This window comes from Sciurus vulgaris (assembly GCF_902686455.1).
Source record: "Sciurus vulgaris genome assembly, contig: HiC_scaffold_181_arrow_ctg1, whole genome shotgun sequence".
Taxonomy (NCBI): Eukaryota; Metazoa; Chordata; class Mammalia; order Rodentia; family Sciuridae; genus Sciurus; species Sciurus vulgaris.
Genome location: NW_027632872.1, coordinates 576,575 through 601,509, shown reverse-complemented (window position 1 = coordinate 601,509; position 24,935 = coordinate 576,575). Strand labels below are relative to the sequence as shown.

The 24,935-nt window shown below is 41.7% G+C and overlaps 1 protein-coding gene across 1 annotated transcript in view; it reads left to right on the top strand.

Annotated features, from left to right (window-relative positions):
• Nucleotides 1–8,800: 8,800 nt before the first annotated feature.
• The window catches only part of LOC306652383 (uncharacterized protein), a gene marked incomplete at its 5' end in the record, with an annotated part of 29,571 nt that continues 13,436 nt past the window's right edge, over nt 8,801–24,935 (top strand). Inside the window, 4 exons of the mRNA XM_079125308.1 lie at nt 8,801–8,804; nt 10,996–11,053; nt 11,813–12,471; nt 20,797–20,952. Coding sequence (XP_078981434.1) covers nt 8,801–8,804; nt 10,996–11,053; nt 11,813–12,471; nt 20,797–20,952 — 877 coding nt within the window. The remainder of the gene's footprint in view (nt 8,805–10,995; nt 11,054–11,812; nt 12,472–20,796; nt 20,953–24,935) is intronic.

The window sequence follows — 24,935 nt, the reverse complement described above, 5'->3', positions numbered from 1 at the left end:
AGATGATGTAGGGAATGGAATCAAGAGAGAAAATACAAGGAGTGAAAGATTATTTCAGTAAGGAGACAGAGACTCTGAAGGAGAATAAAATGGAAATCTTTGAAATGAAAGAATCAATAAACCAAATTAAAAATTCAATGGAAAGCATCACCAATAGATTACACCACCTGGAACACAGAGTTTCAAGCAACAAAGACAAAGCACATAATTTTGAAAACACAGTTGATCATGGAGAAAAGGGGTTAAGAGATCATGAATAGAATTTTCAAAAAAATGGGATAACATTAAAAGTTCAAATCTAAGATTTATCAGGATAGATGAAGTCTCTGAAGTAAAAACCAAACAAATACACAACTTTTAAATGAAAGAATATCAGAAAATTTCCCAAGCTTTCCTTAAGAATGAATGGAAAATCAAATACAGGAGGCACATAGAACTCCAAATATACAAAATTACAGCAGACCAATCTCAAGCCACATTATTTTTAAAATGTCTAACACACAGAGTAAGGATAGGGTTTTCAAAGCTGCTGGAGGAAAAGGACTGATCACATACAGAGGTTTATCAACCTGGATCTCAGCCAGTTTCTCAAGTCAGACCCTAAAAGCTAGGAGGTATTGGGATAATATATACCAAGCTCTGAAGGAAAATGGCTCCAAACCAAGAATACTATACCCAACAAAATTAAGCTTCAGAATTGAAGATGAAGTAAAAAACCTTGCAAGATAAACAAAAATTAAAAGAATTTACAACTATAAAGCCTGCACTAAAAAACACTCAATAAAATATTTCATGAAGAAGAAATGGAGAATAAAAATGAAAACAAGCAGAGGGAGGAATTATACTAGAAGAGGAGTCAATGAAAGGAAAATCTAATTCAACTTAAAAATTAGAAATACATAAAGGTGACATGAAATAAAAATCATCTTGCAAAAATAGTATTGAATATAAATGGTATAAACTCATCGATCAAAAGATATGGACTGGCAGATTGGATTAAAAAACAAACCCAACAGTATGTTGTCTATAAGTCACTGACCTCATAGGCAAACAGCTCCATAGACAGAAGGTAAATAGATGAAAAAAAAAATGTATAATTTACATAGATGTTGCAACAAGCAGGGTTTTCTAGTCTCATATCAGATAAGGTAGACTCCAACCCAAAGTTAAACAGAAGAGAAAAAGAAGTTCATTTCACACTTCTAAAGAGACGCATACAACAAGAAGAAATAACAATCATAAATATTTATGGACATCAAACAAATGCTTCTCAATATCAAGAATCAAATGCATCACAACACAATAACTGAGTGACTTTAATATGCCTCTATCATCAGTAAATAGACGTTCTAAACAAAAATTAAAGAAGCTATAGATTTTTAAAATACAATTAATAATTGAGATTTAACAGACACATATAGAATATTCCATCTATCAATAAATGAATACACTTTCTCACGAAACATTTTCTAATATAGATCACAGAACAACTTTTAGCAAATTCAATAAAATAGAGGTGGGCTGTGGTTGTGGCTCAGTGGTAGAGCTGCTTGCCTAGCACATGTGGGACACTGGGTTTTATCCTTGGCACCACATAAAAATAAATAAATATAGGTTAAAAAAAGAACACAATTATTGACTTCTAAAAAAACAAAAATAGAGGTAATTCCCTGAATTCTCTCAGGTCATTATGGAATTTTAAATTAGAAATCAATGATAAGATAAAAATAGAAATTAACACCTGGAGATTAAATGATATACCACTGAATGATGACTGGGTAGCAGAAGAAATCAGGGGTAAAATAAAAAAAAATACATATAGGTAAATTAAAATAGTGATATAACATATCAAAATCTCTGGGACACTATAAAAGTGGTTCTAAGAAGAAAGTTCACAGTGTTGAGGTCATACATTAAAAGTATAGAAAGATACCAAATAAATAATCTAACATAACATCTTAAGGATCTTGAAAAGAAGAACAAATCAACACCAAAACAATAGAAGACAGAAAATAATTAAAATCAGAGCTAAAATCAATGGAATTGAGATAAAGAAAACAATTCAAAAAAAGCAATGAAACAAAATATTGGTTCTTAGAAAGAATTATCAAAATTGACAATCCCCTAGACAAGCTAACCAAAGAAAGAAAAAACTCAAATTATTAAAATCTGTGATGAAAAAGAAAATATCATCACAGACACCACTGAAATACAGAGGATAAATAAAACTATTTTGAAAACTCATAGTCTAATACGCTAGAAAATCTTGAGGACATTGACAAATTTCTACAGGGATATGATCTACCTAAAGGGAACCGGGAGGATATAGAAAAACAGATCCATTTCAGGTGATGAAAGTCTTACAACAAAGAAGCCCAGGATTGGATGAATTTGCAGCAGAGTTCTATGAGAACTTTAAAGAATTAATATCAATCCTCCACAAATTATTCCAACAACTACTAAAGGAGGGAACTCTTCCAAACTCATTCTAAAAAACAAGTATAACTCTGAAATCAAAACCCAACAAAGACACATCAAGGAAAAAAAACTTCAGACTAATATCCTCGAGGAACACAGGTGCAAAAATTCTTAATAAAATTATGGCAAATCATAAACAAAAGCACATTAGAAAAATAGTGCACAATAACCAATTTGGGACATTTATAGAATATACCATCCAACCAAGAGTGAATACACTTTCTTCTCAGCAGCACATGGATCCTTCTCTACAATAGGCCATATATTATGTCACAAAGCTAATGTTAGCAAATACAAGAAGATAGAGACAATACCTTCTATTCTATCAGATCATAATGGATTGAAATTAGAAATAAATGAAAGAGTAAAAAACAGAAACTACTCCAATACCTGGAGATTAAACAATATGCTATTATATGATGAATGTATAACAGAAGATATTAGGAAGGAAAATAAAAAATTCTTAGAGGTAAATGAGAACAAAGAAATATCATATCAAAATCTCCAGGACACAGTACTTAGAGGAAAATTAATTTCATGGAGCGTGTTCAATAAAAGAAGTAAAAAAAAAAAAAAAAAAAAAAAATAACCAAGTAGGTTTCATCCTGGGGAGAAAAGGTTAGTTCAACACATGGAAATCAATAAACAATTCACCACTTCAAAAGACCTAAAGATGAGAATCACATGATTGTCTTAATTCATGCAGAAAAAAGCATTTGACAAAATAGAGCATCCATTTATGTTTTTAAAACACTAGAAAAAGGAGGTATAGAAGGAATATACATCAACATAGTAAAAGCTATATATGTTAAACCCAAGGCCAACATCATTCAAAAAGGAGAAAAACTTAAAGCATTCCCTTGAAAAACAAGAGCAAGATGGGGATGCTACTTACACTACTTCTATTCAACATAGTCCTCGAAGCTGGAGCCAGAGGAATTAGGCAAAAGAAAGGAATTAAAAGGATACATATAGGAAAAGTAGACCTCAAACCACCTCTGTTTGCCAACGACATGATCCTATATTTAGAAGACCCCAAATACTCCACCAAAACACTTCTAGAACTCATGGATGAATTCTGCAAAGCAGCAGGATATGAAATTGACACACATAAACCAACCACATTCCTAAACACCAATGATGAATCAGTTGAAAGAGAAATTAGGAAAACAATCCCATTCACGATGGTGTCAAAAAGAAAATAAAATACTTGGGAATTAATCTAATAAAAGAGGTAAAAGTCCTCTACAATGTAAACTACAGAACACTAGAAAAACGAATTGAGGAAGCTGCAAGGATCTCCACGTTCTTGGATAGGCAGAATTAATATTGTCAAAACGGCCATACTACCAAAAGAGCCATACAGATTCAATGTAATTCCCATCAAAATTCCAATGACATTGTTCATGGAAATACAAAAGGCAATCATGGAATTCATTTGGAAAAATAAGATGACCAGGATAGCAAAAGCAATCCTTAGCAAGGAAAGCGAAGCAGGAGGCATCGCAATACCAGACATTAAATTATACTACAGAGCGACAGTAACAGAAATAGCACTGTATTGGTACCAAAACAGGCATGAAGACCAATGGAACAGAATGGAAGACACAGAGATAAACCCACATACATAAAGTTACCTCATACTAGACAAAGTTGCCAAAAACATACACCTCTTCAACACATGATGCTAGGAATACTGGAAAATCCATATGCAGTAGAGTGAAATTTAACCCCTGTCTCATGCAAAACTCAACTCAAAGTGGATGAATGACCTAGGAATTAGATCAGAAATCCTGCTCATACTAGAATAAAATGTGAACCCTACACTCTAACATATCAGCACAGAAACTGACTTTCTCAACAAGGATCCTAAAGCACAAGAAGTAAAATAAAAAATCAATAGATGGAACGTCACCAAATTAGAAAGCTTCTCCACTGCAAAAGAAACAGGAAAGTGAAGAGAGAACCTAGAGAATGAGAGAAAATCTTTGCCACCTGCACTTGAGATAAGGTGTAAATTTCCAGGATATACAAAGAACTCAAAAAGCTTAACACCAAAAAGGCAAACAAACAAAAAATGAGCTAATCAATAAATGGGCAAAGGAAATAAACAGACACTTATCAAGAAAAGAAATACAAATGGTCAACAAATATATAAAAAACTTTTCAACATCTTTAACAATTAGAGAAATGAAAATTAGACTACCCTGAGATTTTATCTCACTCCAATCAGAAAAGCAATTATCAAGACTACAAGGAACAGGGCTGTCTCTTTCCTGCCTGTGACTAGGCCCAGGAGATGTCTGTGACAGCAAAAAAGGTGAGCAGTGGATGGTGGGGGAGGGCCAAAGTGATTCAGGCAGGTAAAGTCCCAAGGGCATTAATTAGTAGTTCCCTGCCTGTAGTCCCTGACAAGAACAAGTAAATTTGGTAATCAGTGGGCTCCAGAGATCCTTGACAATCCATTCTCCCAGAGGCAGTTTCCAACTTCCAGAAGCAGATGGCTTTCATGGCCTCCATTTTCTCCATTTGACCTGAACCTCTATTTCTACACTAACTGCCTGTCCCCAATTCTAGCTTCACAAACACGCTAGAAAGCAATATGGACATTCCTAAAATACTAGGAATGGAACCACTATGACCCACCTATTCCACTCTTCAGTGTATATCCACAGGACTTAAAATCAGCATACTACAGTGACGCAGCCACATCAATGTTTATAGCAGCTCAATTCACAATAGCTAAGCTATGGAGCCAACCTAGGTGTCCTTCAATAGATGAATGGATACTGAAACTGTGGTTTATATAAATAATGGAATATTACTCAACTATAAAGAATGACTTTATGAAATTCACTGGTAAATGGATGATTCTGAAGACCATTATACTAAGTGAAATAAGACAATTTCAAAAAACCAAAAGTTGGATGTTTTCTCTGATATGTGGAAGCTAACCAGCAATAAGATGGGGGAGTGGATAGGACGAATAGAAGTTCAGCAAGGAGAGAAGGGAGTGAGGGTTTGGAAAAGGAAAGACAGTGGAATGAATCTGACAAAATTTTCCTATATACATATATAAATACACCACAGCGAATCTCACCATTGTGTACATCCACAAGAATGGGGTTCTAATTAGACTAAGATATAGTCCATGCTTGTAAATCATATCAAAATGGATTCTATTTTCACATTTAATCAAAAAGACCTAATTCAAAGATCTTTTTAATTATAACAAAAGACATGGAAGTTAACAAATGCAAGATTATAAAGTACTACATAAATAATTAAGAATATTTTGAATGATGTTCAATTTAAAATATTAAGGAAATGGACTTAGCAAAAAATTTCATGATAAATAATTTTTACAATATGCCATGAAAAGGTAACTGTTCAGATCAGTTTTTCCCCTTGCCACCATCTACAGCTATAACAAACAAATATATCTGCTCAGAATTCATGATCCTAATCACAATAGAATCACAACTCATCTAAAAAAGAATAGGTTTAGATTTAGCATGCTACACTTACATAATTTTTTAAAAGGAAAAAGGGTTTATACACTAAGGTTTATGGTAAATTCTTTGATTAACCAGATAATTTTCTCAATATATAAATTAAGTTTTTAGGAATATTTAAGTTATTTTAGTCAGCTTTTTCACTGCTATGACGACAAGACCTGACAAGAACAATTGTAGAGAAGAAAAGCTTTTTGGGGGGCTCACAGTTTCAGGGGTCTCCATCCACAGATAGTCGGCTCCATTCCTCTGGGCTCCAGGTGAGGCTGCACATCATGGTGGAGGAGTGTGGTAGAAGGAAGCAGCTCACATGATGATCAGAAAAGCATAGAGAGACTCCACTGGCTAGATACAGAATGTATACCTCAAAGGTACTCCCCGATCACCTATCTCCTCCAGCCACACCCTACCTAACTGCCTTCAGCTACCACTCAGTTAACCCCATCAGGGGATTAATTCACTAACTTGGTTAAGGCTCTTAAAACCCAATAATTTGGGGCTGGAGATATAGCTCAGTTGGTAGTGTTCTTGCCTCATAAGCATGAGGCCCTGGGTTTCAATCCCCAGTACCAGAAAAAAAAAAACAATAATTTCTCCTGCAAACCTTCTGGCATTGTCTCACATATGTCCTTTTGGGGATGCCTCACATCCAAACCATAACACAAGTTTACCCTATGACTGTTTAAATATTTTATAAGAATTGCAAGCCTTCTGATAAAATCTAAATGATTTATAGACCTTGATACAGGTATGAAAATTGTCTCTTTCCCTGCAGAGATGTAATCACAAAACAACCAATTGCTGCTTTATTTTTTATTGTATGAGGCATAGTGTGTAAGAGTGTTCATTTAATTTTAATTACCAGATTTCCACAAACATTTCTACTTTTCAAATTAAAAGAGGTTTCTTTTGCTTTACAAATCATCAAACAACAGCCTATGAATAATGACTTCTTCAATAAGAATGTCACATGATTAAACTTTTTTTTTAACCACCCAGGGGTTTTAGTAAGTGAAAATAAGAAAGCAAGTCCCCTTAATCTTGCCATAATGACAGATAAAATCACTAGTCTATTTTTCTCAGTCCCTATGTCCCTGGGGGATTTACCACCTTTCAGTCCTTAGAACCACAGAAGCCACTGGTCCACTGTATCCGCTTTCCAGAGATGTCTATGCACTCAGGACCCATGCTTGTTGCTTCTCAGGATGTGGCCCAAGAAACCACTGCTGTTCTGGGCCCCAAACATTGCTTTCCTTAACTCTTAATAATGGTATCCCACTCGAGTAGGCGAATCACGGTCCCTGGAACCTTGAAACATGCATCTGCACATGGGTGAAGAGACTTTGCAGGTGGGGTGTGACTAAGGATTTTGATGACCTGGAGGGCCCAGCTGGGCCAGGGTCCTCCTAAGTGGAATAGAAACAGAAGGGGAGCAGAGAGCATGTGTGGCAGGAGAAGCGGACATGAGCGACTCCATTATGGCCCTGAAGAAGGAGGGAGGGCCAGGAGCGGTGGAGCCTGCAGCTCAAGAAGCTAGAAAAGTGTTGCAACTCCTCCATGGAGCCTCCCCATGACCTGGGTCTGCCAGGCTCCCCTCTGGCCCAGGAGGCCCCCTCAGGTGCTTGAGCTCCAGACCTGTGGGGTAATACCTGTGTCATTTGAAGCCACGAGGTTTGTGGGATTCCTTACAGTTACAGGAATCCTGTGGCACCTTCAGACTGCCAGGGACTAGTGGTTGCCAATACCCCTACCAATCGCTGATTCCTCGCTCACCAGTCCCTCTGCCTAGGCCGGCCACCCCAGGGCCAGGCTGTGGGTAGAGATGGGACCAAGCCTCAGCCCAACACCAGTCCTGCTGCCTTCCCTCTGGCTCCTGGCTCTGCCCCCATGGCTCCTGACTCCTGGCTGTGCAGCTGAGCGTCCCTGAACAGCACTTCTTTCATTGCCGTGAAGTGAACATTCACCTTACTGTTTGTTTAAAGATAGGGTGGGGGGTGTGGAAGAACATACTTCCACACTGTGATTATAGCCATGAGCCACCATGCTGAGCACTGTTTCCATCTCTTTATCATTACTTTGTGTTTGGAGCCTTTGAGATCCTCTGCAAAGATTTTTGAGGATTCTCACCAAACCCGTGGTCATTTCAGCTAGTCCTCACCAGCCCAGTTCATGGTCCCAGAAAACCGTGGTGGTTATGAAGCTCTTGTTTTGTTTGGTTTTCTTCTGTGGGCTGAGGATTGAGCCCACGACTTTGCACATTTTAGACCAGCTCTTTACCACTGGGCTAATTCCCCAACACTTTTTATCTTTTATTTTGAGATAGTCTCACTGAGTTGCTGAGGCTGGCCTTGAATGTACGATACTCCAGCTTCAGCCTCCTGAATAGATGTGATTGCAAGCATGTGCCATGGTTGTGAAGTTTTGAACGGTGGTTTGTGATCATCTCTGTTCATCACCCTAAATTCAGCTTGCTGTGTCCCTTGCCCCTATGATTGTTCTCAAATTGCCACAGGGACAGATGTGTCCTAACCAAGCCTGCTTCTCCAGATGTGCCTCACCAAGGGCTCCAGGCTAAGGGACTATCATCTTTTCTTGCCACAGGGTATATGTTCAGTGGAGCATTTGCGTTCAGGGTAGGAGGGGGAAAGTATCTTTGAAGGTCCTTTCCTTTTGACCTCTCTGCTTTTTCCATCTGCCAACTGCAATGAAATAATTTCAACATCCTGCTAACCCTGTGCCCCTTCTAACTGCTTAGGTGTGATTTTCTAAAGGTTGAACTCGTGGCTGTCATTAAATTCAAAACGAACATGGGTGAGAGATTTTTTCCGACTCCTTCATTGATAAGGAAACCAGTCAGATGTTAAGATGAATTCAAAGGAGAATATAAAGAACAGATATATAGGCATGAATATGGATTTTAGAATAAATTTACAATCATTTTTATGTAAGATTCTTTTATATTGTACATAAATTTTACATATATAATTATAGTCATTTAAGAATATTAATCTTCTAATCATATCAGGGATATTTATATGGACCCAAGGTTACAGGCAAAAACCATCTGCTTTTTCCAAGTACCTTTTAAAGGGGTTCAGTGTGCGGCTGGGGTCGAGGCTCAGTGGCAGAGTGCTCTGTGTGAAGCACTGGGTTCGAGTCTTAGCACTGCATGTAAATAAATGAAAAAAATAAAGGTCTCTCAACTAAGGATTCAGTGGTTTTAAGTATATTCACAGTATATTCGTCCCACATTTTCCAAAATATTTTCACCACTCCATTATGTAATATATTAAATCATGGATCCCAGGTGAGCGCATGCATGTTTGTAACTATGGCTAAATCCAATGTTACACTTCACCTTTTTTGAACACTCTAGAATTCAATCCCCTCCCTTATCCTCAGCTGCTTCCCAATACACATATGTAGGCAAGATCCAAGTGGCTCAGGATATGATCATTTCTCCTTCCTCATCCCCTGGAACTGGCTAGTCACACTGTGTGTTCTCACTGCTCCCTGTAGATACGGCTTTTGATTTCTACTACCCTTTTCTGTGTCTGTTTTCCTATCTGTTCTTTAGGGCAGGCCCATCTCCCATTTATTTCTGCAACTTCAGGGCCTAGAAGGACATTAGAAGTGGCAGGTGCCAGTGAATATTTCTGGAAGGCATATTTTCTTGTCATGCCTCCCTACTCTGTATACCCTGGTATACCCCAAGCCCCTGATTATAGCTGACTTCCTCTGTTTATTTTCCTGCCCAGAGGAAACTTGTCTGTGGCTGGTTAGTCCTAGTCCACTGGCTTCCCTGCTGCCTGGGTGAGTGGTCTTGACAGTTCCTTTCCACAGGGTCCTCTACTGAATCTGATCAGGGTTTCTTTTTCTTTTTTTCCTCTTTGGTACCAGAGATTGAACCAGGTGTGCTCAAACACTGAGCCACATCCCTAGCCCATTTCATTTCTTAAATTTTGAGACAGAGTCTTGCTGAGTTGCTTGGGGCCTTGCTAAGTTGCTAAGGCTGTGTTTGAACTTGTGATACTCCTGCCTCAGCCTCCCAAACCACTGGGATTATAGTCATGAGACATGCCTCTTGATTGATCAGAATTTCTGAGCTGATCATCTTGGATCCTCTGCAAACAGGTTTCTAGGCATTTGTGAAGGGCTCTGTTTGGTCTCAGGTGTCCTGTAAGGATTTCACTAGTACTTTTAAGTTCTGTCCTAATTAAGTCACATTGCAGTGCCACCAACAATGTATGAATGAATGTACCTTTCCCACTCACCTCCTTGCCAGCATTTACTATTATGTGTATTCTTGATTTCTATTCTGACTGGAGTGAGATGGAATCTCACTTGGCATTTCCCTGATTGCTGGGGATGTTGAACATTTTTTCATATATTTGTTGGCCCTTTATATTTCTTCTTTGAGAAATGTCTATTTAGCTCTTTTACTCATTTATTAAAAGCACTTATGTTTTTTGGTGTTTTTTTTTAGTTCTTTATGTATTTTTGTATATAAATTTCCTGTGAGAAGAGTAGGTGGCAAAGATTTTTTTTTTTTTTTGCCATTCTGTAGGCTATCTCTTCCTGCTTGTTTCCTTTGCTGTGCAGAAGCTTTTTCATTTGAGGTTATCCCACTTATTGATTCTTGGTCTTCTTTCTTGAGTTTAGGAGTCTTATTAAGGAAGTCAGTGCCTGAGCAGATATGATGGGTGTGGACACTATTTCTCCTAGCAGTTGCACTGGCTCTGGTCTAATTCCTAAGTCTTTGATCCACTTTGAGTTGATTGGTGCAGCGCAAGTGACAGGGACCTAGTTTCATTCTTCTACATGTGGACATCCAGTTTTCCCGGCACCATTATTTTAAAAGGTTGTCTTTTCTTCAATGTTTTTGGCAACTTTGTGAAGGAACAGATGACTGTATCTACTTGAATTGGTTTCTGTATCTTCTATTCTGCTCCATTGTTCTTCATGTTTTGAAGCCATTACCATGTTCTTTTTGTTCCTGTAGCTCTGAAGTGTACTAAGAAAGAATATTGTGATGCCTTCAGCATCACTTTTATTACTCAGTATTGCTTTGGATATTCTGAATCTTTTATTCTTTCCTATGAATTTTAGGACTGCTTCTCCTACTTCTGTGAAGAATGCCATTGGTATTTTGATGGGGATTGCTTTCAATCTGTAGATTGCTTTTGGTAATGGGACCATTTTAATAATATTGTCTACCACGAACATGGGAGAGGCCTTTCCATCTTCTGAGGTCCTCTTCAATTCCTCTTTTCAGTGTTCTATAATTTTCATTCTTAATCGTGGAAATACTCAGTTTTAAACCTACCTCCACATGCCCTCCAGCTTTTCACTATTATCACCTCACGCCCTAATTCCAGCCTTCCCACATTCTCTAGAACAAATGACCATTTCAGAATATGGAACCCCTAACGGTGACTCTAATATCCTACCTTAGGATGTCTGGTGTTGAGTTTGGTCTGACACATGCATCAGGTTCCCCAACCTCTGGCTTTCCTGCAGCTCAGTCAGTTCCCTCGTGAGAGTTTCACAAATGTGCCTTCAAAAGAAATGATAATCCTGTGATGGATATGCCAGTTATCCTGATAGGATCCTTACCCAGCGTATACATGGAGTGTCATAAATATGGACAAGTATGATGTGGTAATTTAAAAAACTTTAAGAAAGTGTGCTAAAAAGTCCAAACATAATCGTTTTGTTTTTCATGCTGTTTTTGGGAGATCTCCAAAATGTTATTTAAAACACAAACACACTTGCTTTACTGGTTTGCATTGGTGCATTCTGTCCTTCCTGAGATAAAGCGCTCTGGGCTGGGCAACCCGCAGCTTGGAGAGCAAGACATCTCTTCCCCAGGTCCTTCCTCCACCATCTTGGAATGAGGCATGTGGGGCGGCTCCCGGCCACCCTGAGCTCTTTCACAGGAATGGGCCACCTGGGGGTTGGAGCCGTGCCGCTGCCCAGCCGCTCCCGCGATCTGTGCGGGGACTGGAGGGAGGGGACCTGGCAGCGGATCAGACCTCCTCCCCTCCACTCGGGAACCCTGGAGTCTGGCGACTGGGACGCGGAAACCCGGAGGTGCCACCGGAGCCGGCGGGTGGGGGCGGCCTGGGGGCGGGGCCGCGCGAGGTTGGGCGGGACGGAGGCGGGCGGCGCCGCCGGCCGCGGGGGGTACACGGGACGAGCTCCTCCTACTGCGCTCTGGGAATTGCTAGCGCTGGGCACCTGCGGGTGTGCGGTTCCCGCGCTAAGGCTGCCGCCGCCTCCTCCCAAGCGAACTGGGCCCGGTGCTGCTGGTGGCCTGGTGATATGAAGCGGCTCCCCCCAGCGCGGCCGGATCGCTGGGATGTGGCTCAAGCCCGAGGAGGTGCTGGTGAAGAACCCTGGGTGGCCCAGAGGAGCAGCGGGTACTTCTTGGCACAGCGGCGCTGCGGGCACGGCGAAGGGATCGGTCACCTCACCGGTAAGGCGGGGTGGGGGTGGTGAGGCGGGCCTGGGGTCTCGCTTCCCGCCGCGCCCAGCCCGGGGTTGGGACCCGGAAACCGAGAGGCGCCTCTGCAACCTGCGGGGCTGAGAGGGGTTCCGGGGGGTTGCAGACTGGGCGGCCTGGCGGGCCTGCCGCGGGGTTTCGCCGGAGCGCTCCCTCCTGCTGCGCTTGCGGAAGTGCGAGCGCTGGGCACCTCCGGTCTGCGTTTCCCGCGCAGCCGCTGCCGCCGCCTCCTCCTGAGCCACGTGCGGCCTTGGCCCCGGCGACGTGAAGCGGTCCCTCCAGAAGAAAGGGAAACGAGCCCGATGAGGTGCTGCTGAAGGACGCCCTGAAGCTCTGGGTGGCCCAGAGGAGCAGCGAGCGGCTCCTTCATCCTAGGGCGGCGGGGTGAGAACGGCGAGGGCGACGGCGGCCTCAGCCATAAGGGGCTCGCGGGGGTGGCCGGCCTCAGCTCCCAGCCCCGGGCTGAGTGGCAGGTGGCGATTTCTTGTGAGACACGGGGTCAGGATGGCCCTGCCTCGGATTCATTTTGCTTTCTTCTGCATTTCTCGGGCACGTCTGGTAAAGACTGCGTCTAGGTTCATTGTTTGGCTTTTGCATGTTGGTGTTCAGCAACATTTCTTGAATCTTATCCTTCCCCATTGATGCGCCTTTGTTCCTGCGTTAAAGACTGTCTGCTCTGGCAGTCTGCCTCTGGGCTCTGCGCTGGTCCACTGACCTGTGTTGATTCTACTGCTGGCAGCACACTGTCTTGATGACCATGGCTTCATAGTAAACCTTGAGAACATGCAGTGTTCCTCCAACTGTTTTTCTTAAGTATTGTGGTGCCTTTTTCTAGGTCTCTCTCTCTTTCTCTCTCTCTTTTTTTTTTTTCCATAAACTTTTTTGTTAGTTGTCAGTACTTCCAAAATAGCACGATGGCATTTTTATTGGGTTTGCATTGAAGCCATAAGTCAAGTTGGGAGGAACTGACAAACTGACATCTGACATCTGAACAGTATTGACTCTTCCAACCTATGAATATGAAGTATCTCTATTTCGATCTTCTTTTTTTTTAAAGGAAAATATAAAACTTTTATTGTGTTTCTGTATGTAGAAAATTCAAGATAACCCATAAATTATTACAATAAACATTCATAATTCTAAAAATAACACATTTGCTGAATACAAGTTTATATAAAAAAACAGTGCTGTTTCTACATTCCAGCAAAAAGATGTAGAAGTTTAAAGTTTTTAAAATTGTATTTTATAGCAACATGCAAATTGTTTATATAAAAAATAATACTATCAGAAAATTAATCAAAGCCCTACAGAGAAAAAAAAATTGAGCTTTTGACAAAAATTAAAGAACACATAAATGGTGATATACAATATATTTTTGGATCAAAAGTTTCAGTATTATAAAGGTGTTAGAGCAGTCTCAACTGAAATCTGAGCAAAGTTTGTAGTTTTTCTTTTCTTTTCTTTTTTTTTTTTGGTGTTTGATACATTCTGTTATTTTTTTCCTTCCCTCCCACCCCTCCCACCCCTCTTTTCCCTCTATAGAGTCCCTCCTTCCTCCATTCTTGCTCCCCTCCGACCCCCCATTATGTATCATCATCCGCTTATCAGAGAGATGTCTTTCCTCAGTCATGTAGATTTATGCGTATACATCCTGTGCATATTCACTTAGGCTGTGCCTGACAAAAGTATTTCTTACTTGTCAATGGTGTCTACTCCCCCTGCCCCAGTTACAGCCAGCCTTTGCTGGAGTGTTGGAAAGCAGTTGTCATGTTACCCTTCTGCCCTGCAGCTCTGCTGTGCTTCTTAGTTCCTGAAGTTTTTCTTGATTCTTTCCTTTATTTTTCTAAAGAAAAGCATGTCATCTTTGAACAGAGTTTTATTTCTCTTCTCTGTCTGTATACCTTCTGTTTCCTCTTTTTGTCTTAGCATATTAGCTGGATCTTTCAGTGTGATGTTGAATAGGAGTGATAGGAGAAGTTGTCTTTACCTTGTTCCTGGTTATGAGGAAAGTTTTGAGTTTCTACATTAGTATGATGTTAATTGTAGGGTTTTGGGGGGACTAGGTAAATGATATTATCAAGGTAGACAAGTTCTTGATTCCTCGTTTGCTGTTTTTTTTTCCTTTAATCATGAATGGGTGTTCCATTTTTGTCAAATGCTTTGTGTATCAATTGGAAAAAAATTTGTGATTTCCCCCCCCCTACTTCTATATTGATGAATTTTCGAATGGTGGACCATTGTTGCATACTTGGAGCAAGTCCCACTTGGTCATGAGATATAATTTATTTTATATGTTGGTGGATCTTGTTTGCTGGTGGAATTTTTTGTGGCGTGAACAATTGAAGTCAGGGAGTTGGGCATACTAGGCAAGCACTCTGCCACTGAGCTACATCCCTAGCACCTCCCCTGTTTTTTTTACTTTATGTGTCTGAGGATGGGTTTCTTGTGAGCCTCTGCTTTCTTTTCTTCCCTTTTTTTTTCTTTTCTTTTTTTTTTTTTGAGTCTACTCTGAAAATCACTGGGCATTTTTGGTTGTTGTATTTAGACCATGCATATGTAAAGTGATTGTTAGATGAATCTCTACCATGTTTGTAACTGTTTTCTTTTTGTTGCTCTGTTCTTTTTCTTTTGAACCACTTTTCCTGACTTCTTTACCAATCGAATACTTTGTGATTCCATTGGTTTATCTATTTTCTTGCAAAAATAGCTTGAAAAGAATTTGTAGTATATATTTCTTGTTTGGAACATAATTTCCAGATTAGTCTATGTCTACCTTTAAATATTATGGTGTTTCACATGAAATGTATTTTTTTTTTTCTAGTACTGAAGATTGAACCCAGGGACATTTTAAGCACTGAGCCATATCTCCAGTCCATTTTTAGTTTTGGTTTGAGACAAGGTCTGAGTTGCTGAGGCTGGCCTTAAACTTGTGATCCTCTTGCCTCAGCCTCCTGAGCCACTGGGATTATAGGTGTACAACACCATGCATGGCTGAGATGCAGAGATGATAGTATTCCCAGATCCTCTCTCATCTTTTATGACATTGTTGTCATTCATTTCACTTATTTACATACAGTAATCACTCAATAAATGTTTTGTTAACCCTTTAAACATTTCTTTTAGATTACTTAGGATTAGGAAAAAGAAGAAATTTAATTTATCCTCATTTATTTCTTTTCAGACACATTTCTCTTCTTTATATAGCTCAGAGCTACCTGACCTATGTGTTTTTTTTTCTCTCTGAACAATTTGATGGTTGGGTCTGCTGTAATTGAATTTCCTATCTTGTTCAAGAAAATCTTTGTTTTTCAGTTATGAAGGATAATTTCACTGGACCCAGCCTGGCCAGTAGTCCATGCTAGTAATCCTACCAATTTGAGTGACTGAGGCAGGAGAATCACAAGTTTGAGGCCAGCCTCTGCAATTTATTGAATCCCTGTCTCAAAATGAACAAAAAAAACCGGGGGTGTGGCTCACTGGTAGAGCACCCCTGGATTCAATGCCAAGTATCCAATTAAAAAAAATAAAAAAAAAGGCCTCACTGCACATAGACTTACTGGTTTCAATTCCCTTGAGCTCATGCTTGGAGAAGTCTGCTGTAATTATGGTGTTCTTCCTAGGTTGTCTACTTCACACCCCAGCTTCCTTAAAGATTTTCTTTTTGGTTTCTGCAATTTGAATATGATATACCTCAGTGTAGATTTGTAAATATTTTCCCTGTTTTTTTATAATTTTCTGTGTGGTGTTCTCTGTACTTCTTGGATCTATGATCTGGGGTGTGTCATTAATTTTGGAAAATTTTGGTCATTATTGCTTCACATGATTGATTTCCTCTTCTCCTGTTTTTCCAGTTTGGGGTTCTTATTCTTTTGGGAATTATCCACAGCACTCAGATATTCTGTACTTCCTGTGTCCCTGTCTCTCTCTTTTGACTTTTCAGTGGGAATTTCTGTTGATCTGTTTTCAAGTTCACTGATTGTTTTCTTGACTGTCCCATCTACTGATGAGACATCAAGGGCAATCTTCATTTTTGTTTATTTCTATTTATTTTGTTTTTCATTTCTTAGAGTTTCCATCTGTCTGCTTTCATGACCTAGTCTTCCATACTCTGTACCTTTTCTTTAGAGCCCTTCACCTATAAATCACAATTATTTTAAAAATTCTCTCAAAGTACCAAGATCTGTCATATCTGTGTGTCATTCTGATGCATGCTTTATCTTTTAATAATCTGTTTTTACTTGCATACTGACATGTTTTTACACACACATAATAAAGAACTTATGTATACATGTATATAAGTAATAATGACTGAGGAAATCATCTTCAGTGTGAGTTTTGCTATTCTGACTGGGACTTGGCTCTTTGCAGTTACTGAAGCTGCAGGTACCAGAGGCCACACATTCCTCCATGTCCCTGGTTGGGTCTCCCCTCTGTCCCTGGGTTCAGAACTTCCCAGTCTGCTCTTTGAGCTGTCATGTGCTCTCATTTATCCTGGAGCTTTTCCTGTTGGCAAGGGGGAGGGTCCTAGAATCATCAGTCAATCTCAGTCATCAGTGGACCTGTGACCCTGACCTGTGACCTTGCCATGTGATTCCTAGTCACTTCCTCCTGCCCCTTGGTGAGAGAAAAACTGGAAGAGACTCAGGAGCCAGAGAAGGCCTTTCCTCAGCTGGGGTGGAGCCTGAGGATGCCGCATGGCCTTATTCTTCCCTTGTTCAGAGAGCTGGGCAGGTCTCCCTGGGGTCTTTCAGTGGGAACTGGTGGGGTTCTGGTGAGAACACCTGTGCTGCCTTGGGGTCCCTTAAGACCGCAGCACCAGGAGTTTCTTATTCTTGTTCACACTCAGCCACCTGCAGTTTGTCAGACTCACTACTGAAGTGTCCTCCAATTCATGACCTCAACACTGGGGAGCAGGTCCCAGCTGTGTCCCTGGGAATTCCACTGTGCCACTTTAGCTTCAGGGGTTATGGTTTGACCCGTGACCTCAGTTTTTCAATGAATCCAAGAAAAGCTTCTGATTTCCAGTCTGCTTGGCCTCTGCTTGTATTTATGGGAGGGATGCTTCCCAAGCTCTTTGCATGCTGGAACTGAAGCTGGAAGTCCCCTTGTGGCTTTTTGATTGCTGCCCTGCCCACCTGCCCATCATTTGAAGGGGCTGGGTTGACACAGACCTCCTGACCTTTTCAGAAGCACGTGAGAGAAATCTCCACTGTGCATCAAAACCCGGCACCCCTCTGGCTGTCCAGGTGCTGCACAACCTCCCTGCTCCCTTCTTTCCATGTCACCTAGAGTCCCCCAGGCTGCTGTTACAAACTCTGCATGGGTTCGGTCACAGATGTCTTAGAAGCACCTTATGGGATGGGCTCCTTTCTGGGCTTCTTCAGTGTCTCCATCAGCATCCCTCTGTGTTTGCTAGACAAACGTGGCATTTCACCGGCCTTTTGAAAACAGAGCTTTAAGCTCCCTTTCCCCAGCCTGTTTCTTACCATTGAGCCTCCTTAAGCTGCCGTTGAGTTGTGTATTAAGTGTCAGCTCTCCATCCAGGAGACAAGACAGCCTTCCTGCCCCCCATTCACCCAACATCCAGTAACATAACCAGAAGGGGACGGGACTTGCCAAAGCAATAATTGCTATAAAAAACCCATGTGTCCTTCCTTCCTTCTGCTGGGGAAAGTCATCACGTAGGGCAGGTGGGGGAGGTGTAGGTGCCTGTCATCTGGGAATATGGAGCACAGGGTGAGGAGGGTGTCTCTTGGGTGTGGAGGTTGGCAGCAAGAGAGGGTTGATCAGCAAGTAAATATATCAAGGGTGGTGGAGGCTGGGTTTCTCTGTTGCAAAACAGAGTTGTGAACATGGAAAGAAAGAATGAACACAGGGAGTGGATCACAGGATGCATCATTGTGAACTCAGTTTTTCTGTATGTAGACTATATATACATACACACAGACGATGTCGTTTCATTAGAGATGTGTATGCCTGTGTGTAAATACATGAATCATATGTACACACACAGACCTAGCTCTTTCCAGAGAGGTCCTGGGGTTACCCCGTTAGCAATGAGCTCTCACATACCTCCTTTATATTTTATTTTGTAGCAGAGATTGAACCTAGGGCCATGTAACCACTGATCCACATCCCCTGCCCTTTTTATTTCTTTTATTTTGAGCCACTGTTGTGCTAAGTTGCTTAGGACCTCCATATGTTGCTGAGGCTGCCTTTGAACTCACAGTCCTCCTGCCTCAGCCTCCCAAACCACTGGAATGCTAGGTGACTTTTGTGTAGCAATTCTCATGAAAGGAAATAGAATTTCTGGGAAAAATGTCCAATTTCAGGGCTGGAGCAGGGAAAGTACAAGCAATGTTGGAATATTTCATTATGGCAGAGACTGAAAAACCAGAAGTATATGTCCAGAGGACACAGAACCCAGCTTGAAGGGATTCTTACCTGCCAAACCTGGGACAATTAAAACATCCAAATAAATAATAGTAATGAGTTATTGCTACTTTGAATAAAAGCAGGAAAGATGAAACCAAACTGATAAAAGTGAATAAATTGAAAGTTTGAGGAATGGTAAATTTACATAACTTCATCGTTTCTCTGTAGGAGGGTTGTGAGTTAGAAGGGAAAAAGGAATAAGTTTAAGGAATAAGTGCCCAAGCAGCCACTAACTTAAGAGACCAAGTGAACATCACCAGAAGTGGAACAAGTTGAAATTGTGTCCACCTGAGAGGATGTGATGCATAGCGTTCCTTCTGTGAGGCTGGCCAGAGAGTTTAACCTGAATCTAATCAGTATCAAGCAAGCCAAAACTGGGATTTGCTGCTGAAGAACTGGCCACTAATCTTTGAAACCATCAAGCTCATGGAAGTCAAAGATATCTTGAGAGATGTGAGGGCTCAAGGCAGTGGGTGATTCTGAACATGTCCAATGTTGTAGAGTCACAAGACAGGCAGTTCTCAACTCCTGTTGGCTGGACTTAGAGTCTTTAACTCTACAATGGTGTACAAGCGACATGTGTTCAGTAGAAACTGTACAAGCAGTTTTTATTTTTAATAATTTTTTAGATGTTAATAGAAGTTTATTTTATTTTTTTATTTTTATGAACGCTGAGGTTGGAACCCAGTGCCTCCCACATGACAGGCAAGCACTCTGCCACTGAGCCCCAGACCCAGGCCTCGTCCATGCAGTTTTGAATTTGGATCTTTTCCTGGGGGTATGCCCTGGTCCTCTCTGATGTGGGGCAGCTGCAGAGAGCTGGAGGCCCCAGCCAGCCTGGGATCATGATGGCTGTCCAGTGACACAGTGTGCCTTGTGGCCAAGGCGGGAGGAACAAGTGGATACATCCCATGCATTTCCAAGTCACAGTGTGTTTGTTCCCCTTAGGACGGGTTTGTGAGGCACTTGGAAACTGGCAGGATCTGAGGAGCAGAGGGTAGGAATGTCCCAGCATTAACTTTTTGAATTGTGGGTTGTGCTGTTGTGTCGGCACACATCTCTGCTGGTGTGAAACATGCTGCACACTCTGGGGTGATGGGGTAGCAGGTCGGTGACATAATCCATAATGATTCAACTTCCTTTAACATTGGGGGTCTTAAACCAAAATTAACTCCTCAGGCCACTCAGGGCCCTCTCGGGGCCTAGTAGTGAAGGAGCATGGGCAAAGGAAGGTGGAGGGCTTCAGCTCCTCCAGGGAGGAGGGAGTGGGTTTGTTCACCTGCCATTGATTCAGGATGCCATTCATCACAGCAGAGTGCCAGTCCTTCACCTGCTACTTGTGCCTTCTGTCCTGCGGGGTCTTGGATGTGTTGTCATATTTCTCAGGGTACCTTTCTGGAGTAGAAAGGGATTATTCTTCCATGTGAGATGGGGATGTCATGAGGATCCTAATGGGCAACACTTACCTGGTGCTTGAAGGGCCTGGCAATAGTCTAGGTACTTTGAATGATGACTTAATTTCCATAATTACCCTTGGAAGCATATTGTGGTTGCTTTATCTTCCAAAGAGACCCGGGCACAGAGAAATCAGGTAACTTTCCTAAGGCCACAGAGCTTGAAAGTGGTAGAGCTGGGGTTCCAATTGGGCAGTCTGACTCCAACAGCAGATGCTGGGGAAATGGGTGTGAGGAAGCTAGAGCTCTGGGTCCCATGGAGCTCTGACTGTGCGGGGTGTTGGAGCTGTGCCTGGGCTCTCACCAGTGACCATGCTGCCTGCGTATGTGGGAGTAGCAGCTGCACACTGGCTGCGGGTCTGCATGTCCCTGAGCTCACAGGTGTGTTTGCTTCTCTTTTGCCTTGCAGGTGGCCCAGTGGGTGCTCTGGAGGCAGTACTGGATTCCAACACTGAGGTCGCTCCCTTTCGAGTTCTGCTTCAAGTTCCCGGCTCACAGGTGTGCTCTCCCATAGCACATGCAGAGTTCCTGGATGGATGCAATGTTCACTGGGCCATAGCCACTGGTGAGTCTTGTTCCCGTTGGATTGTTCCAGACCCTAAGGTCTGAGCATGCGGAGCATCTGCTTGTTGGTGAGCCTGCCCGGGGATCCTCACCTACTTTCAGGAGCTCTGTGCTCTCCTCCACGTGTCTGTCTCTTTCTTAGTGATCAGAAGCACACTAAGCTGTGAGCATGAGTGAGCCAGGCATCTGAGGGGTGTGTTTCACGCACTCACGTGTTGTTGGGTATGAAGTGGCCATTTCCTTTACTGTCTTGGTGTCTGATTAACAGGGGTTTTCCCAGGTGTGTGCATGTGTGGTAATAGCCGGAAGCAAAGTCCAAGGGCTGTGTCCGACTTGGGCAGTCTCCTCCCCATGTTGCACATCTGTACCAAAGACTGCATCACTGGGCTGCAGGGTGCTGAGGAAGTTTAAAATTCCCTCCTACTGCACCTGACGGTCCTGTTCCTTTCCGGCATTAGCTGTTATCTAGTCATGTTCCTGGAATTGTCACAGCCCAAGAAGCCTGTTCTATTATAAATAAACCCAAAACCATGTCTTCATTTTGCCTACACTTGTAATAAGTGTTCACCTTCCAGAGAGTAAAAAATAGGGAAAAAAAATCATCTGTGATCCTTTATCCAGTTTTAAAGTGTTTACCCATCTGTATAAATTTAAAAAGGGTTTTATTGATTTATTTATCAACTTACTTTATTTGGTACCATAAACTTCCAATATCACCTCCTGTCTATAACAAAATTTCCCCTGGAAAAATACTGAGCATAGGAAGAAGAGATTTTTCATTGCCATCCTCTATCCAGTCCTAATCATTGTTCACCTTTCCCTGTTTCTTTTTCAGTCTGTTTATTTTTTTTCCATTCATGTTCCATTTTAACTGTTTCATTTTACCCGAGATTCATTGGGACATACATTATGTGCATATTCATACATGCACATAATGTAACGTGGTCAATTTCATTTCCCAGTACCTCCCTGTGTTTAATTAGGACAGATCATCTTATTTTTATCTAAAGTGATAAAAAAAATGAATGCTCAATGTAAACATATCAACATTGAAAAGTGGAAAGAAGAAAATATCCAGCCCTGTGTGGTGGGACATACCTGTAATCCCAATGGCTTGGAAGGCTGAGACAGGAGGATCCCGAGTTCAGTGCCAGCCCCGGCAAAGGCGAGGTGTTAAGCAACCCAGTGAGACCCTGTCTCTTATTAAAATATAAATTAGAGCTGGCGATGTGGCTAAGTGATCAAGCGCCCCTGAGTCCGATCCCTGGCACCCCACCCCTGCCCACTCCAAATAAAAGAAAATATCTGTTGCCACAAATCCTAACCATCCAAAGTATCCTCAAGGGTAGTTACAAAGATGGGTAGAAATGCTCTTATATAATGTAACTTGTCTGCCAGTTCTGGTTTATATTAAAAGTATTAGGTTTAGTCAATTTTCAATAAATGGAAAGAAATGGAAGTAAAACAAAATTAAACTTCCAATAAGTGTTTAATAGAAGAAAGATTCTTTTTCTAAAAAATTCACATGAGGTCAAGGGAAGAGATTTTTTAAAGCATTACAAGGTTAGCATCGTGGTGTTTGAGACACAGTGCTTCGGGTTTGACTGTGTTCTTGGACATCCCCATGCTACAGGACCTGGGTACAGCCTTCTTATTCTCCTGCTTCGCCAACCTCTTACCTTACAAGATTATTTTACATTGTAATTCTCATTCTGTCCTGTAATGGTGTTTTCTGTTACTGTCTCAGCTCTGCATTTACATGTCTTTCATGCTTCTACTCAGGTATGTTTCTCTCAATGCAGAATCTTTTATTTTGGTTCATCTCTTAACTGGCTGGATTCCTGTGGTTTTTTTTTTTTTTTTTCTCTTAGTGGTCTCATGAGTGTCCTGTTCTCTGAATGTTTTCACTGGTGCCAATGTCTGCCCCTTGCTTTTGGACTTGAGTGATGCCTTGGCTGGGCATGGTTGTGGTGGGCTATGCTCTAGAGCTCAGTGGCTGTTACTCTGGGGTCTTCCAGGATGTGAGGCAGCTACATGGGGATCATCAGGCTGCTCTCATGGGCCTCCCCCATCCCTGCAGCCTGTGGCGATGTGCTTTCACTGCATACAACTGCCTTTGTCACTGCCCTTTGGTACCTTGATTAGAATCTGTTACAGCCACAGGCAAGTGTTAACATTTTCTGTGACTGTGCTGTGGCATCCTGCAGTTTGACTTCTTTAATCATTTTCTCATGGGAAATTTCTTATGTCTTTCTGCATGTGTATTATAGTTTACATTCTATTTGTTAGATTCTCCATCTAAAGACATTTTATGTTGGCTAGCTATTCTTTGTCTTTGCTTTTCATCTGTGCTATCCATTCTGTACATAAATTTATTGAATTAGTAATACAGCTTTCAACATTATTTTCGGTACCTCAGTATTAACTTAGTTACTAGTTTTGTCAGATTGTTTTGACCCTTAGTTAATTGCTTTATACCTTTACTTCCTTTTTTATCTTTTATTTCCTTATTTCATTTGTGAGTTCTTGTTTGGTTGAATTTATGCTCTTAGTTGATTGCTTTGGAGCACAAAGCATTTGTGAGAATTTCCTTTTCTTCTTGGAGTGTTAACTTCCTTCTAGGTTGTGTCTCATCTTCAAGGCATTTTGTTCTCATGTTTCTGTTCTCTTGCTGTTCATTGTATGCTTCCTGTGCTGCATGTCCTCATCTTGGCATTGTTATTTCAGACATTATGGAAGCAGGAATGTGGTGGGGGCACATTTTTAACTTGGGGGCAGAGCAGAACTTTTTAACTTGGGGGGACTGGTCTACTGCTGGTGTAGGAATGGGGTGTGGTAAGGAAGTGAGATCCTCTCCTTGTGTTTTTCCCAGACCCACTCTTACATAGGCAAAAGAGTTGATCTTGCTCTGGATTTGGAGCGCTTGATACAAATATGTGAACTTTTGTCTCCTTGCTAGTTTGGCTTCTGGGGAGTTGGCCGGGTGAGGAGTTAGTGCTATCTCTGCTGTGTTCCTAAATCCACCCCTTCAAATGTACAGCCATGCAATGTAGTTCTTAAGAGCTGCATAGCATTCAACCCTCTGGCTGTAGGTCAATTGACTCATCTGGTTCTTTAGTAGATATTTAATTGGTTCTGATTTTTCAGTACTTTCAAAACAACCAAGCATCTGTTTACATCAAATTTCCAGGACACTTGCCATCCCCAAAGACCATTCATTTGAAAGGTTTTGTGCCTGATGAGCACCAGACACCAGCTTGGTGTTGGGGATTTGGTCTTCTTCCTCTCTCCAGCATTACACGTCCATGAAGTAACAAGTCCAGGTGGAAGAGGCCTGGGGAACCCAGATTGCACAGGACCTTGAAAACAGAGCAGAGAATGAGGAGTGGCTGCATGGAAGGGCTGTGTACCTGTTGCCAACGGGACATAAACAGACTGGCAGATTGCCTGTGGGGGTTTGCTCCAGCTTCCCAGGGGCCCACGCCCGATGCACAGCAGTTCTGGGCAGGTTTAGTCCCCAGACTCTTTCTTCTGAACCATGCTCTGCTTCCTGCAATTGTCACTTGGCTAGATTTTGGCCTTGGGCCAACAGCCAGGCTTCCTAGTGGCTTGCTTTCTACCATCATTGTGCCCACAGAAGGTCCTGAGTGATGAATTGTTCTTTTAAGAGTTCTCTTCTGGCTTTGAGAATGGGAGCCATGGGTGCATTCTGTTCTAGGGCTTGTGCTTTTGACTGAGATACTTGGACTTGTGCAGGCATTACTTGGGCATCTTGCATGTCGTTGACTCGCCCTCATTCTTCATTGTGTGCTGAGCATTGAGAAAGGATCCCTGCCCAGGAGTTTGGGTCACCAATAAAGTACGAACAAAAAGTGTAGGAAAGGCCCTGGGTGGAACCAGCACAAGGGTAGGAACAGGAAGAGCGGGCTGTGAGGATGATCCCTGTCTTTCCTAGGCTCCTGTGTGACAGGACAGGGAAGTACA